The sequence below is a fragment of the Onychomys torridus genome, chromosome 21 (assembly GCF_903995425.1).
Source record: "Onychomys torridus chromosome 21, mOncTor1.1, whole genome shotgun sequence".
Taxonomy (NCBI): domain Eukaryota; kingdom Metazoa; phylum Chordata; class Mammalia; order Rodentia; family Cricetidae; genus Onychomys; species Onychomys torridus.
The window spans coordinates 2428699-2443707 of NC_050463.1; the positions used below are offsets into that span (position 1 = coordinate 2428699).

Here is a 15009-nt window from a genome sequence, read left to right on the forward strand (position 1 = left end):
AAGGGTGTCCCCGAGCACGAATGTCCTGCGGTCACAATCAAACCTGGCGCTGACTGGGAGTGGCTCTGTTGTCTGCCTCCCATCCCCGTGAAGTCCTGAAGTCCTGAGTTGAGGGCGTGGTTCCCTTCGACTCTCCGGAACTCCTCTTCAGAGTAGATCCTGCCCTGAGAAGAGCAAGGCCAGGCTCCAGAGTGACACCAGGGAGACCCCACCCACACCCACGTGGGACTTGTGGGAAGTAGTGTGTTGGGAACAGTCCCCTGAGTCCCTGCTCCATGGATGCTCCACCCATGGTGTTCCTGTCGAAAGAGTCAAGCTGGAACATTCTGAAAGCCAGGCTGCAGCTCCAGCACAGCCTTAGGTCAGCCCCATGGGCCCCTGGCTTGTTCCTTCAGGGACACAGAAGTCAGGACCTGGCTGGTTTGCAGGGACCACAGTGGACGAGTAGAGGCACTGAGGATTGTGATACAGCCCATCCTGCAGGTGTGGATTGCCTTTGTGGCAAGAAAGGGTGTGGAGCCCGGGATCAGACCCTTGCCTGTGTGCTCATGGGGGCCCGCAGTGGACGTGATGGGCAGGTGCCAGCTCTGGACCTCCCCACAGTTCCACGTTTGTGTTAAGTCTCAGGGCCCATCCAAAGGTCTGCACTGCTTGCTGATGGGAGTCCTGTTGTTTGGGGACCTGCAAGTGGCAAGTGAACACCCATGTGGTGAGCCACTGAATGAGTTGACTCAGGCTGCAAAGGCCTTGCACAAAACCCTCCGGGCAGGCATTGTGTCACACCTGTCATCCCGACGCTTGGAAAGGTAAGGCAGGAGGATTGTGGCAAGTTCCAGGCTAGGCGGGACTACAGAGTGAAATCTTGTCTCAAGAGACCAAAAGAGAAAGAAAAGAGGGGAAAAAAAATCCCAGGGCTGGCCTACTGCTCCTTGGGCAGACCTTACCCAGCAGCGTGAGCCCTGGGTTCCATCCTTGTCTATAGATCCAGTTGGAGGCTGTCCTGGGCTACATGAGACCCTCTCAAAAAAGAATCTGTAAATAACTTTGTGACTCCCATCCTCTACCCCGGTTCTCTCCAATGGCTCTATCGCCCCACTGTGGACGGCGTGTGAACTGTACTGTAAGGACCAGCAGCAGCTCCAAGGCTGGAGTCCTCGGCCCGCCTCTGTCCCCCAGCCATCCCAGCGACTCCCCTGTCCAGCCCCACAACAACCTCAGTGCAATATGCCCTCCCCGTGGGGTCCCTTGGCACGGTACTGTCCGCACCCTGCCGCCCGCCCGCCCGCACCTCCCCGGTGGTTAGCAATCATCGCATCGCACGCCCTCATCCGCCCTGTTTTTATTGCCGAGTCCGTTCGGAAAGCCGCAAACCTCGTGTGTCTTACTCTTCGGGCGAGGCAGTCCCCGGTACAGCCGCTGCTGGCCGTGGCCGGCATCCGTATGCAGCCCGGTTCCGCCCCACCCGCCACAGTCCCCTTTTTGAGATCTCTAATAAATCGGGTATCAACAGCCGGCCTCCGACGCCTTCCTTCCGCGTGCCCAGGGCTTCCTGGGCGCGGGCCCGCCACGTTCCCAGGCTGGCCTCGAACCGCCTCCCGGGCTGGGGCTTTCAGTTTTCAGACCTACCCAGGCTCCGCGCCCATCAGCCCCGCCCGCGTTAGCCACGCCCTTCTTCCGGGCGGAGCACTATGCGCCCTTTCTGGGTTCATCAGTCCCGCCCTCATCGACACCTGTCAATCTTGCGTCCCAGGCCCCGCCCACTGAGGCCCCACTTCCGGTTCATTCTCATTCACAGTTCCTGGTTGCTCGGCCTCAGCCCGGCTAGCCTGGCTCCGCCTCCTCGTTTCCGCCCCCTCGGGTCCTGATTGGCCCGCCACGCCCCCTGATCTACGCCTGTCAACGTGGTTTACCAGATCCCGCCCATCCCCGCTCCCATAGCCGCCTCTCTCCGGTTCCTTCCCAGGACCCGCCCTGTTCTGCCGGATTTCCCCCACCCCCTAGCCTGGCTCCAGATCCACGACTGTCAATCTCCGTCAGCCCCGCCCACTCCCTCTCCCCTTCTTTCCTATAATTTCTTCTAGGTTCCGCCCCCTAGGCCCCGCCCCATGCAGGTCCCTATTTCTCTGGCACCGCCCACTCGGACTCCTCTTCCGCCTTGTAACCGCCTCCTCTTGGTTCCGCCTCCCCAAGCACCGGCACACTCGGCCCTGATTTCCCAGGCTCCCTAGGGCGCGAGGACCCCCTCCACCTCGGGCCAGTCTCTCTCACTGCCCGAATGGAGGTTCGCCCCGCTTGCTCGGACGGCGACCCTGTCGGAGTCCTTCATGCATGCCAGACTTGAAAACCCAGGAGATATCCCGGGTTGTTGCGTCCCCGGAGTCCGAGGCAGAGATTAAGTGGCTCTCCGGAACCAGGCGCACTCTGGGCAGCCCCGAGCGCGCCGCGGCGAAGGAAAGCCCCCGGCGCCAAGCCCCCTGGTTGTTTACGTCAGCGCGTGCGCGGCGCCCACCGCCAAATGGGTCGTGACACTCGCTCGCGCTCGCGGTCCGCGGGGCGCAGGGGTCGGAGACAGCGGAGCCGCAGCCGCAGCCGCAGCGGGAGCCGCAGCCGCAGCCGCAGCGGGAGCCATGGACGGAGCAGCCGCCGGCGCCGGGAGCGCGACGGGCGGCGCGAACGCAGGCGGCGCAGCCGGGGGCGCAGGTGAGCGGCCGGGGGCGGCGGGACGATAGCTTTAGTGCGAGTGAGCCGGGGCCGGGGGAGCCGGGGGGCGGGGAGCGGCGGGGGCCGGGGGAGCCGGGGGGCGTGCAGGCGGCGGGGGCCGGGGGGCGTGCAGGCGGCGGGGGCCGGGGGGCGTGCAGGCGGCGGGGGCCGGGGGGCCGGGGGGCGTGCAGGCGGCGGGGGCCGGGGGGCGTGCAGGCGGCGGGGGGCGTGCAGGCGGCGGGGGCCGGGGGGCGTGCAGGCGGCGGGGGCCGGGGGGCGTGCAGGCGGCGGGGGCGGCGGGGGCCGGGCAGAGGACTGACGTGACCCCACTCGCCCTTCCCTACAACCCAGGCTGGCCCGGAAGTCACTGTGCGGCCCGGACTGCGGGCCGCGGGCTCTCGGTTGACAGTAGTAGTTCAGGTATTCTAGCCGGGCGGTGGTGGCGCACCCCGTTAGTCCCAGAGGCCGCCGGATCTCTGAGTTCGAGGCCAGCCTGGTCTACAGAGTTGCAGAACAGCCAGGGTACACAGAGAAACCCTGTCTCGAACCCCTCAACCCCCCTCAAAAAAAGGAGTGTGTGTTTCTCTGTAGCTAAGTCCTTTTGGTCAGCTGGAGCCATCTTCTCTCAAACGGCTGTAGTTTGTTTGCCTCAAGTCCACGAAAGACTAACCGGGACACCATCCATGCTGGGGTTGCTCAAACAGCCACGTCCAACTTTTTTTTTTTGTGGGTGCTCGGGATTCGAACTCACGTCCTCAAAATATTACCTGGTGGTGCTTTTTCCTCTTTCATGGTTCCCGGGATGTCAGAGAAGCCATCCACTGGGCCTCATTCCTTCGACCTGTCATCTCAGCAGGACTTGATGGTACGGTACACACCAGTAACCCCAGCACCTAAGAGACAGGCAAGGGCGTTTCTGGACTTTGGTGGCCAGCCTGGGCTGTAGAGGGAGACCCCCTAGACAGAGGAACGTAAAGATGATAGTTAAATAAACCAGTCTCCGCCTTCCTCTGTGTTCATAGGGCCAACATAAGTACCCCCCAGCTGGTTTGCCCACCTTGGGTACCTGGGAGGTGGTCAGCCCCGTCTGTCCCCGCCCCAGGACTTCTGTCGATGCCCAGCATTCCACCCCCATTTCCTCAGTCTTAATTGCAACACAGGCAGATTTCTGTTTGTGTGAGTTTGATGTCAGCCTGGTCTACAGTTCTACACAACCTGGAAAAAACTGAAAAACAGAAAGATACTCACACCTCAAATTCCACCTTCAGCCCCCTCCAGCGCGGTTTCTTTTAGGCCTGAGGCTTGTCCGGCCGTACTCTGTGGGCAGCCTAGTTTGTGTGGGGATCAGTGTGATCCACAGGCTGGTGAGACGGCAAGACGTGTGATCTCAGTGTGTTGGTCGTGACCTCGACACCTAGAGCGGAGCCCCAGCTGCAGCTGGTGTTGAGGAGGCCTTGCCTCGGTGTGCCCTCCCCATAGGTCGGATTCGGAGGGAGACCGGCGGCAGCGGCGGCGGCAGAGGTCTGGGAGGCGAAGCCGGAGCCCTCGGCCACCCCGATGGCACGCACAGGACCAGTCCTCACGGTCACGGTCGGACTCGGGTGAGGAGCGGGCATGGGGCTCCTGGGCCCGGCACAGTCGCCGGCGCTCATGGTCTCCGGGGGCATCAGCATCTAGCTCGGAATCCCCGAGACGCTCGCCGAGCCCTGGGGCGGCTGCCCTGGCCCTGAGCCAGCAGCAGAGCCTGCAGGAGCGCCTGCGGCTGCGTGAGGAGCGGAGGCATCAGGAAGAGCTGCTCAAGGCCTTCGAGACGCCTGAGGAGAAGCGTGCGCGGCGGCTGGCCAAGAAGGAAGCTAAGGAGCGCAAGAAGCGCGAGAAGATGGGCTGGGGAGAGGAGTACATGGGGTACACCAACACAGACAACCCCTTCGGAGACAACAACCTGCTGGGCACCTTCATCTGGAACAAGGTGGGCGCCGCCCTAAGCGGCCAGGTGCCGTGTTGTCCTGAGAGGGAGCCTTCCTGCCCCTGGGCCTCTGCTGCTGTTCCTTCAGCCCTTCTTCCGGGAGGCCATGCTGGCCCCTGGAGACCCCACACACTGTGCCTCCCAGATACTACCTGGCAGGCTCCAGGCTCAGCTCTGCCACCACCCACCCCCCCACCCCCAGCCCTGGAGACAGCGGGGACTGAGAGGCGGCCCACACCACCTGCAGGGTGCCCAGCTGCAGGGTGCCCACCGAGGCATCATGAGAAAACATGTGAATGACAAGACCACAGCTGTTAGGTGACAGGCAGGGATCCAGGGCTGCATTTGGGAGAGGAGCCGACCCCAGGAACCCCTACCCTGGACCCTGGGGTCCCGGGCGGCCCTCACCAGTCTAGCCTGTGAGCACACAGGGCCGCTTCTGGGCACTCGGCTGTCTCCCGTGCCAGCATGGCAGACTGTGAGGCTGAGTGGGTGTGGCTGCTCCTCTGCAGGCGCTGGAGAAGAAGGGTATCAGCCACCTGGAGGAGAAGGAGCTGAAGGAAAGGAACAAGAGGATCCAGGAGGATAACCGACTGGAGCTGCAGAAGGTGGGCCGGCGGGCGGGCCGGACGGCGGGCCGGACGGGCTCCAGTCTGGCCCTGGGGTGAGGTGTGCTGGGCCCTCACCATGTGCCTCTGCGCCGCCCCAGGTAAAGCAGCTGCGGCTGGAGCGGGAGCGCGAGAAGGCCATGCGGGAGCAGGAGCTGGAGCTGCTGCAGCGGGAGAAGGAGGCCGAGCACTTCAAGACCTGGGAGGAGCAGGAGGACAGCTTCCACCTGCGGCAGGCCAAGCTGCGGTGCGCCTCCAGCGGGACTGTGGGCTCGGGAGGCGGCAGACCCTCGGCGGTCCTCCTAAGAGTGGGGGGCAGAGTCAGCTGCCCTCATGCCGAGCTCTGGGCCTGACCCTGCGGCCCATCCCCTCCCCAGTTCCAAGATCCGCATCCGAGACGGGCGGGCCAAGCCCATCGACCTGCTGGCCAAGTACATCAGCGCAGAGGACGACGACCTGGCCGTGGAGATGCACGAGCCCTACACCTTCCTCAACGGCCTCACTGTGGCCGACATGGAGGACCTGCTGGAGGACATCCAGGTACCACCCACCTCAGCGAGCAGCAGTGACCCCTCCGCCCCCACTGCGGCCCTGCCCTCCTGGCCTCACCCTCCCCTCCTGCTCCTCCCTCTCGGCCCGCCCCCAGGTGTACATGGAGCTGGAACAGGGTAAGAATGTGGACTTCTGGAGGGACATGACGACCATCACGGAGGACGAGATCGCCAAGCTCCGCAAGCTGGAGGCCTCGGGCAAGGGCCCAGGTGAGCAGCCTGTCTGGGGGCTGCTGGGTGCTGGGCTGCCACGGGTCAGCCGTTCTCCTGCCTGCAGAGCCCGGGGCTTCAGCCAGGGCAGTTGATATCCAGAGGGTCCACTGCTTCCTGGCGGCTGGGACTCCAGCGCCTCCCCAGGCAGGCCGGCCGGAGTGCAGGCAGGGAGCACCAGCAGGGTGGGGCAGTGGGACCCAAGCCCACTCTGAACAGCCCCACCTTGCAGGTGAGCGCCGTGAGGGGGTCAACGCCTCGGTCAGCTCTGACGTGCAGTCGGTGTTCAAGGGCAAGACCTACAACCAGCTGCAGGTCATCTTCCAGGGCATCGAGGGCAAAATCCGAGCTGGGGGCCCCAACCTGGACATGGGCTACTGGGAGAGCCTGCTGCAGCAGCTGCGTGCACACATGGCCAGGGCCAGGTGAGCCTCCATCCCGTGTCCCTCCGTCCTGTCTGTCCCGCCGTGCCTGCTGACTGCTGGCCTGGGGCCACAGGGAATGCATCCTGCCTGGGGACTGGGATGGTGACCACCCTCCTGTCCCCCAGGCTGCGTGAGCGCCACCAGGATGTTCTGCGACAAAAGCTGTTCAAGCTGAAGCAGGAGCAGGGGGTGGAGAGCGAGCCGCTGTTCCCCATTCTCAAGTCGGAGCCCACGGCCACCCACAGGTAAGGGGCCCCCCCGGGGTCCGGCAGGTGGGGGGCCCGCAAAGGGGTGGACACTGCCAGGCCTGCGTCCCACCTGTGGCCTCACCCTCTCTGCCTCCCGCAGCCCCGAGCCCGAGGAGCCAACCCCCAGCCCTGGGCCCTCGGTGGAGCCCGCAGAGGCCGAGGCGGCTCCGGCCCCCGGGGAGGCGGCGGAGGAGGCGGCGGAGGGCGAGGCGGTGCTGATGGAGGAGGACCTGATCCAGCAGAGCCTGGCCGACTACGACGCCGGCCGCTACAGCCCGCGCCTGCTCTCGGCCCACGAGCTGCCGCTGGACGCGCACGTGCTGGAGCCGCACGAGGACCTGCAGCGCCTGCAGCTGTCCCGCCAGCAGCTCCAGGCCACAGGTGGGGACCGACGGGGCGGCCGGAGGCGGGAGGGGGGGACGGGGGACGGGGACCGCGCTGACCCCTCCGCCCCACAGGCGACGCCAGCGAGAGTGCCGAGGACATCTTCTTCCAGCGTGCGCGCGAGGGCATGGGGCAGGACGAGGCGCAGTTCAGCGCGGAGATGCCGCTGGGCGGCCGCGCCTACCTGTGGGCCGACAAGTACCGGCCGCGCAAGCCGCGCTTCTTCAACCGCGTGCACACGGGCTTCGAGTGGAACAAGTACAACCAGACGCACTACGACTTCGACAACCCGCCGCCCAAGATCGTGCAGGGCTACAAGTTCAACATCTTCTACCCCGACCTCATCCGCAAGCGCGCCACGCCTGAGTACTTCCTGGAGGCCTGCGCCGACAACCGCGACTTCGCCATCCTGCGCTTCCACGCCGGGCCGCCCTACGAGGACATCGCCTTCAAGATCGTGAGCCGCGAGTGGGAGTACTCGCACCGCCACGGCTTCCGCTGCCAGTTCGCCAACGGCATCTTCCAGCTCTGGTTCCACTTCAAGCGCTACCGCTACCGCCGGTGACGCCCGTGTGGGGCTGCCCGGACGGCTCCAGTGCCGGGCCGGGCCCTCGGCGTCCAGCAACACTGCCGGCCGCGGCCCAGCCGGCCCGGACAGGATTGTGACGGTCTCCAGAAAGGCCGCTTTAGGTGGGGGACCTTGTTTCCAGGGACGTGTTCTGCCCGGGGACCCCATGTGGTTTTGATACGTTTAATAGAAAGCCTATTCTAGAATGGCTTCGTGTCTGAGTCACAGCTGCGGCCACAGCGCAGACACCACACCCAGATGGCTCCGGGAAGGTCAGGACTCTGCTCCGCCTTCCTGAACCCTAGACCACCAACGTCTGGGAACATGTAGCCGTCACCACCATCGGGTCCTGGTTTGCACCCAGTGGCCACCAAGGATGCCTCTCTGCATCCCAGATCTGCTGCAGAGCGTCACCCCAGCCATGCAGCCAGCAGCGCCCGTCATTCCTCCCCCCTTCCCCGCCCCCAGGCCTGAGTTGGGCAGAGCGGGAGCATTTGAGCTTAGGAGTTACTTGGGTGTGTGCACAGTGCACAGCGTGTGGTGCCTCAGTTTCTCCTGGCCTTGGGAGACCCTGAGGTGCCCAGAGGGGACGAGCAGGCCCTGCCCTGCAGAAGACACTTGGTAGGGCCCAGCCCAGGGAACCCGACCCCTGGGGCACTGGGGAGCCTGGTGAGGATGCAGACTGTCCCCACGGGTGTCCTGATGTCCCAGAAATTGTCTCCGGCTCCTGCTCCAGCCTTTCCTTCCTTTGGCTGTGTCCAGAGCTAAGAATAGGCACCCCCAGCCTGGCCCCAGCCCCGGCGGAAGCCACAGCCGCGGGGGTACATCCTGAGCCTGGCCTCCCACAGCCACCCCAGCTGCAGCCTGGCTGCTGCTCCCGGCCTTGAGCAGTGTGTGTGGCCAGGAGCCACGTGTGGTCCTTGCGTCACATCTCTGCCTCAGTTTCCCCACGCATACCAAGCTCTGTCCCCTGCATTGCGGACACAACACAGCTGCATGTCCTTCCAGAGGGAAGGAGGTCGGCGGCCCCTCACGCCCATCCCCGTCAGGAGCCCGGCCTCACAGCCCCTTCCTCAACTCCACAAGGCATCCCTCCCATCCAACATTGCTGCCTGCACCTGAGTCCCAGACCAGAGGAACGCCACGGTGGTCCGCAAACCCCAGTCCTTCCAGCCCTCCCCACGGGGACTCCCACCAACTGCTCAGCAGCCCTGGCCACCGGAGCCTGCGGTGACAAGGGCGGTCCAACCTAAGGAACTCCAGAAGAGCTGCACAACCTTGGGGCCGTGGCCTGACCAGAGCAGAGCCAAGTTAGGGCTCAGGGCTGATCAGCGAGGGGGGCCCAGGAGCGAGAACGGAAGAGTGGGGGCGGGCCACAGGGAGGGGGCTTCCTGCTGACAGGCGTCTGGTTGACCCTGGACAGACTGGAACTGGGTGGGTTGGGGTCACGGCCGGGCCAGGCATCCTGTTCCCCACCCGGATCTGTCCTGTTGAGTGTGTGAGCAGAGGTCAGAGAGGCCCAAGATTGCCTCCCGGCCCAGATGTCCCCTCAGGGCAACACAGCCCCCAGCAGCCCCGGGGCTTCGTGCAGTGAGGCGGCTGCGGGGGAAGGGCTCACAGGCCTGCTCCATCTCTGTGGGGACAACCTGGCATCTGGCCTCCCCCACTGTGCCCCGCCCCCACCGCCCCCTCCAGCCCTGTGGCCCCCGAGGACCCTGGAAGGCGCCTGGACACCGGGTCCAACTGGACCAGCCCCGACTGGCCGCGCAGTCCTTCCCACACGGGCCCGGGATCGCTGGCCTGTCGACAACCCAAGTCTGTCATCCTTGTGCCCTGCCGGGTTCCCAGCCCGGCACCCGGCTGCGGGGCGAGGCCAGCTCAGGGGCGGGGCTGCCGAGAGACAGACAGGCAGAAAGACAGATGGAGACAGGGCGGGGCGGGAGACAGCCTCACTGTCACATCCCCAGTCCCGTGCCCCTGGGGGTCCCCAGCGCTAAGCCATCTACCCAGGGCCTCTGTTGGGGCCTGTCCTCGGCCTGTGACTCAGTTTCCCCAGAGATCTTTGCTCGCTGCTCTCTCTGCCTGGCCTGGGAAAGCACAGAGGCGCTGCCTGCTCTGCTTGTGGGACACCAGTGACACCCTGGTACTGACCCCGGGGGTGAGTCCCTCCCCTCCCTAAGGAGACTTCACACCGACTCTCCAGGTGAGCTCTGCACAGGACCTGGGGAGCCTGGCCCCATCAACCACTCTGCTGAGGCCACGTCTGGGGTGACAACAGCCAGGTCTCCAAGTTCCCTGAAGGGGATGGGGTGTGGCCTTTACTCAGGTGGTCTAGCCTGGACAAGTGTAGTTCCCTTGGTAGCACATGGGTATCCTGGTTCCGTGTCTGGACCGGGCCAAGATGCTCAGGTGGCGATGGAGCTGGGGTGACTCGGGGTGTGTGTGTGTGTGTGTGTGTGTGTACGCGCACGTGGGGACATGCATAGACTCAGCAGCTCAGAGCTCAGGCCTCATCTCCATTGAACACACCAGGAAACTGAGGCCCAGGTGGAGCCTCCGCCAGGCCCTGTGTCAGTAGGGGTAATACATGCACCCCCGGGGCTTCGGCACAAACAGGAAGTGGCCCGGCCCTGTGGGAGGGAGAGGAACAGCCTGTAGTGAGCCCTGAGGGTCTGAGGGTGTAGGCATCCACACCAGGAGTCTGGGGTGCTGGCAGAGCCCTCGAACCCTCTCTGGGAGCAGATGGGGTCAAGGCGCTGGCCCAGGAGCTCTGGACACCCAGGTGTAAGCAGAAAGCCACGGGGTGCAATTCATCGGACCGGGGAAACTAAGGCTGGGTGGAGGGCCCAGGCTGCCCTGAGGCCCGGTGGGGAAGGCCTGAGGAGATGAGATGCCTGGGAGGAGGAGGAGGAGGGGCCCGGGCCTCGGAGCCCAGCCACACACCACATTCCTCGAGGCTGGAACGTGGCCACCCGTGCCTGGGCCTCAAGGAACGGAGACCAGAGCCCCAGGGCACACAAATAACCAGGACGAGGCCCCATCACTGACGGAACACTACTGCCCGCCCCCCAAAAGCAGGGACAGAGCTTAGGAACGCAGAGCCACCCTTGCTGGGTTCTGTCATCCACCCCACACCCCAGGACTCAGGACCGGAGGACTCTAGGATCCCCAGCACACGGGGGGCCGGGTGGGAGCTCAGGAGAATTCTAGACCCCTAATCCAGGTGCTGCTGCGGCCTGGGCCTGTCATCCCAGCGGGGAGCTGGAGGCGTGGATCTCGGTGAGTTCCAGGCTAGCCCAGTCTACACAGTTGTCAGGCATACAACAGCAAGGCTCCCAAGGCCTCACTTCCCAGGCCCAGAGCTCCCTGCCCTGAGGCTGCGGAATCTGAAGAGGCCCAGACGCTGAGCCATCTCCCGGGACCACAGCCCGGGGGCGCTGGCCAGCACAGGAGGCTGCCAGGCTCTGCCTGCCTGGGGTCTGGCCTGGGCAACTTGAGCCTGCCATTATCACCTGAACCCCAGGGGAGGAAGCAAGTGGCAGGGGGAGACTGGAAACCGCCGTCCATCCTTGGTGCGGAATTCCAGCAGGTCAGGGAGCTGGCTTGCCCTGGGGCACAGCGGATGTGAGGGACCCAGTGTGACAGAGGGACGGTGACAGAGGAGGGGGCGGCCGCTGAGGGGGAGCGCCGGCCACGGAGACCAGCCCCCCCCCCCCCCCATCGCTCTGAGCCTCCGTTTCTCCTCTGGATGGTGCAGGCCCAGGAAGGCCCATCCAGTTGGTGGTCTGGGCCGGCGAGGCAGGGGAGCTGTTGGTACCCACTGAAGCATTCTGGGCTGCGTGAATTGAGCACCTACTGTGTGCCAGGAGTAGAGGAGATTGTTCTCAGCATCAGCTGGCTTCACTGGAGGGGAAGCAGGCTCTGCGGGGACACGGGATCAAGAACAGGTGCATCCTGAAGCCTGAATGAATGACCGACGTGAAAACCCTAGAGCCCAGGGGGAGGGACGGGCTGGAGGGGGGGGGGGGGCGCCAAGGGCTGGCGATGCGGCTGGGGGGGGGGGGAGGGGGACTGCAGCCAAGCTTGAGGACTCGAGACCCACATGGTAAGAGGAGAGGACAGGTCCTGCAGGCCGCCCTCTGACCTCCGCGTGCCCTGGGCGGGCCGTATGTGCGCCTTGCACGCCCCCATGTGTAAGTGAACAAAAGAAAACAGGCCAAACGTGGTTCACACGGGAAATCCGAGGCAGGAGGAGCACTGTGAGTTGCTGGCCAGCCCGGGCTACACAGGGACACTGACATTAGGCGAGTGCGCACCTGTGTCTGGACTTGGGTTTGTTTGTTGTTTTTTAATCTCAAACTCACAGCCATCCTCCTGCCTCAGGCTGCCCGTGCTGCGAGGGATCTGGTTGTTGAACGGTCTTCGCCGAGACGCCAGGTCCAGCCCCGGTTCTGTGACGTGGCCCGGTGGGGCCCCCCTGCCCCCTCCCCGCAGGAGTGGTCCCCGGGGATGTGTCCCCGTCGGGCTGTGGGGATTTTTTTTGTTCCCAAAATGGAACAAGAACTTCTGAGTTCATTTCTTATTATAAAAGTGACGTGGAAAGGCAGGAGCGGTGAGGGCCGGTCCAGTGAGCGGGCGTCGGGACAGGTACCAGACCAGGCCAGAACGGTGAGGGGTGACGGCCGGGGAAGCTGAGGCCACACTGTGAATGCAGGGACCAGAACTCAAACCCAGGGCCGCAGGGCGTCCCAGTAGGAGGGACGGGATGTAGAGTTAGGAAAGGGTATTTGCTCCCAGGGCGTGGAGGACTGTATAGGAGTTCACCACGGGCCATCGGCCCAGTGACAGTCCACGTCGTCGTCTCTCCAGGCGAGCCGGATGGGGTGCTGACTCCTCGTCACAGGAGGCTCGGGCGCCATGTGGGCCAACGGCAGCTCCCCGGGGCCCTGCTTCCGGCCCATGAACATCACGCCGCAGGAGCGGCACCTGATCGCGTCGCCGTGGTTCGCCGCGTCCTTCTGCGTGCTGGGCCTGGGGTCCAACCTGCTGGCCCTGAGCGTGCTGGCCGGGGCGCCGGCGCCGCGCTCCTCCTTCCTCACCCTCCTGGGCGGCCTGGTCCTCACCGACTTCCTGGGGCTGCTGGTCACCGGGGCCATCGTGGTGTCGCAGCACGCGGAGCTCTTCGCCTGGCAGGCCGCCGACCCCGGCTGCCGCCTCTGCCACTTCATGGGGGTGGCCATGGTGTTCTTCGGGCTGTGCCCGCTGCTCCTGGGCGCCGCCATGGCCTCGGAGCGCTACGTGGGCATCACGCGGCCCTTCTGGCGCCCGTCGGCCACGTGGCGCCGCGCCTGGGCCACCGTGGCGCTGGTGTGGCTGGTGGCCCTGGCGCTGGGGCTGCTGCCGCTGCTGGGGCTCGGCCGCTACACCGTGCAGTACCCCGGCTCCTGGTGCTTCCTGACGCTCGGGGCGCGGCGCGGCGACGTGGCCTTCGGCCTGCTGTTCGCGCTGCTGGGCAGCGTGTCCGTGGGTCTGTCCTTCCTGCTCAACACCGTGAGTGTGGCCACGCTCTGCCGAGTCTACCACGGCCGCGAGGCTGCGCGCCAGCGCCCGCGGGACTGCGAGGTGGAGATGATGGTGCAGCTGGTGGGCATCATGGTGGTGGCCACCGCGTGCTGGATGCCCCTGCTGGTGAGTCCCCGGGCCAGAGCCCCACCTGAGCCACGGCGGGCCACGGCGGGCCACGGCGGGCCACGGCGGGCGGGGAGGGAGCCCTGGGTCCACGACCTCCGGGCTTCTAGGAGCTGCTGAGTGTCACAGGAAAATGATTTTAGGTTTGGGTATTCTGGAGCAGGACTTTGAAGGACGCATAGAAAATGCTGGGGAAAGCATTCTAGATAGCATGGGGGACCGCTCGATGCCTGCCACGTCCCCTGGGTGCCCGGGGGCCCGGAGGTTTAACATGGGCACAAACAAGGCCTTGCTTTCTTCTCCCTCCCTCTCTCTCTCTCCCTCTTTCTCTCCTCTCTCTCTCCTTATTCCTTCAGCAGACATTTATTATGTGCCGACTGTATACAGGCTTCCCCAACACAAAGCAGATCCAGCTCTGGGCCTGGAGACCTTGCGTGTGGCCCAGGCACTCAGGACTAAGTCTCAGGCCAGCCTGGGCAACTGGGCCAGACTGTCCAAAAATAAAACGTGGTGGCGCACGCCTTTAATCCCAGCCCTGGGGAGGCTGAGGCAGGTGGATCTCTGAGTTCAAGGCCAGCCCGAGCTGCATAGTGAGACCCTTGTCTCGAAAAGTGATCAAAAGAAGGCTAGAGCCTGGCTCAGGGTTGATCGCTGCCTTGATCCCCAAGTTTACTTTCTCTACCTCAGTCCAGCTAGGACATGAGCCAAAAGCCTGTACTCCTTCTGGGCCCAGCAGCAGCAGCAGCAGCAGCAGCAGCAGCAGCCGCTCAGAGAGGTTGCCCCACTCCCCCAAGGTCACACAGCACAATCCTCTGCTCCTGCAGGTCTTCATCACACAGACCTTGCTGCAGACACCACCTGTCATGAGCCCCTCCGGGCAGCTGTCGAGGGCCACGGAGCAGCAGCTGCTCATTTACCTGCGTGTGGCCACATGGAACCAGATCTTGGACCCCTGGGTCTACATCCTGTTTCGCCGGTCGGTGCTTCGACGCCTGCACCCACGGCTCAGTTCCCGGCACCGGGCTCTGTGCTTGCACCCACCCCCAGCCCAGGCCTCACTCAATGGGCCCTGAAGGACAGTGTCACCCAAACCTTGCCCTTGGCGACTGCCATGGGCCCCCGTCCCATCCCAGGAGCCCGAGCGCTTTGCGGCCTAGAGGAGGGGCGCCATCGGCATAGGGTTGACTCCTCTGCAGCCCAAGATACCTCCTTGATGCTAGGGATGTCGCCCTGAACCCCAGACTCCTCCCAGTCCAGGAGGTGCTCGGGTCACATGTGAGAGGCTCCTTATGGGAAGCAGGGGTTGCTCTCAGGACAACCTGAGGATCTGGGGAACCAGCCGAGACCCGGACCCCAGAATGGGGGCGTCCCCAACCTTGCCGAAGCCTGGATATGAGACACCTGGCTCGAGGGTCATCGACCTCGAGCATCCGTGGGGTCCCCAAGCCAGGTCTGGAGTTACCAACCTCTCCATTGTTTATGAGCCTCCCTCCCCCACGGCTGCCCAGGCACTCAATAAATGGCTGACCAGCCGGTTGGTGAGCGTCCGAGGTATACAGCAGGCACTCAGCTTAGCATCCATGGACCCATTCGCCCCCCTCCTGTGCAGCTCCATGCAAACCACTCAGAGTGAGGGCCGTGGGGACTCAAGGCGCCTTTAT

The 15009-nt window shown here is 64.7% G+C and overlaps 2 protein-coding genes across 2 annotated transcripts; both read left to right on the forward strand.

Moving 5' to 3' along the window:
- The first annotated feature begins 2493 nt into the window (after positions 1-2493).
- Cactin (cactin, spliceosome C complex subunit) lies at positions 2494-7863 on the forward strand. The gene is made up of 10 exons (XM_036171447.1): positions 2494-2700; positions 4180-4669; positions 5179-5274; positions 5376-5521; positions 5652-5814; positions 5921-6035; positions 6268-6460; positions 6586-6705; positions 6809-7089; positions 7167-7863. The coding sequence occupies exons 1-10, from the start codon at positions 2516-2518 to the stop codon at positions 7655-7657; spliced, it is 2280 nt and encodes a 759-aa protein (XP_036027340.1). The 5' UTR covers positions 2494-2515; the 3' UTR covers positions 7658-7863.
- A 3684-nt stretch (positions 7864-11547) lies between these two features.
- Tbxa2r (thromboxane A2 receptor) lies at positions 11548-14486 on the forward strand. Its single transcript, XM_036171451.1, has 3 exons — positions 11548-11607; positions 12530-13348; positions 14173-14486. The coding sequence occupies exons 2-3, from the start codon at positions 12578-12580 to the stop codon at positions 14419-14421; spliced, it is 1020 nt and encodes a 339-aa protein (XP_036027344.1). The 5' UTR covers positions 11548-11607; positions 12530-12577; the 3' UTR covers positions 14422-14486.
- Positions 14487-15009: the final 523 nt, after the last annotated feature.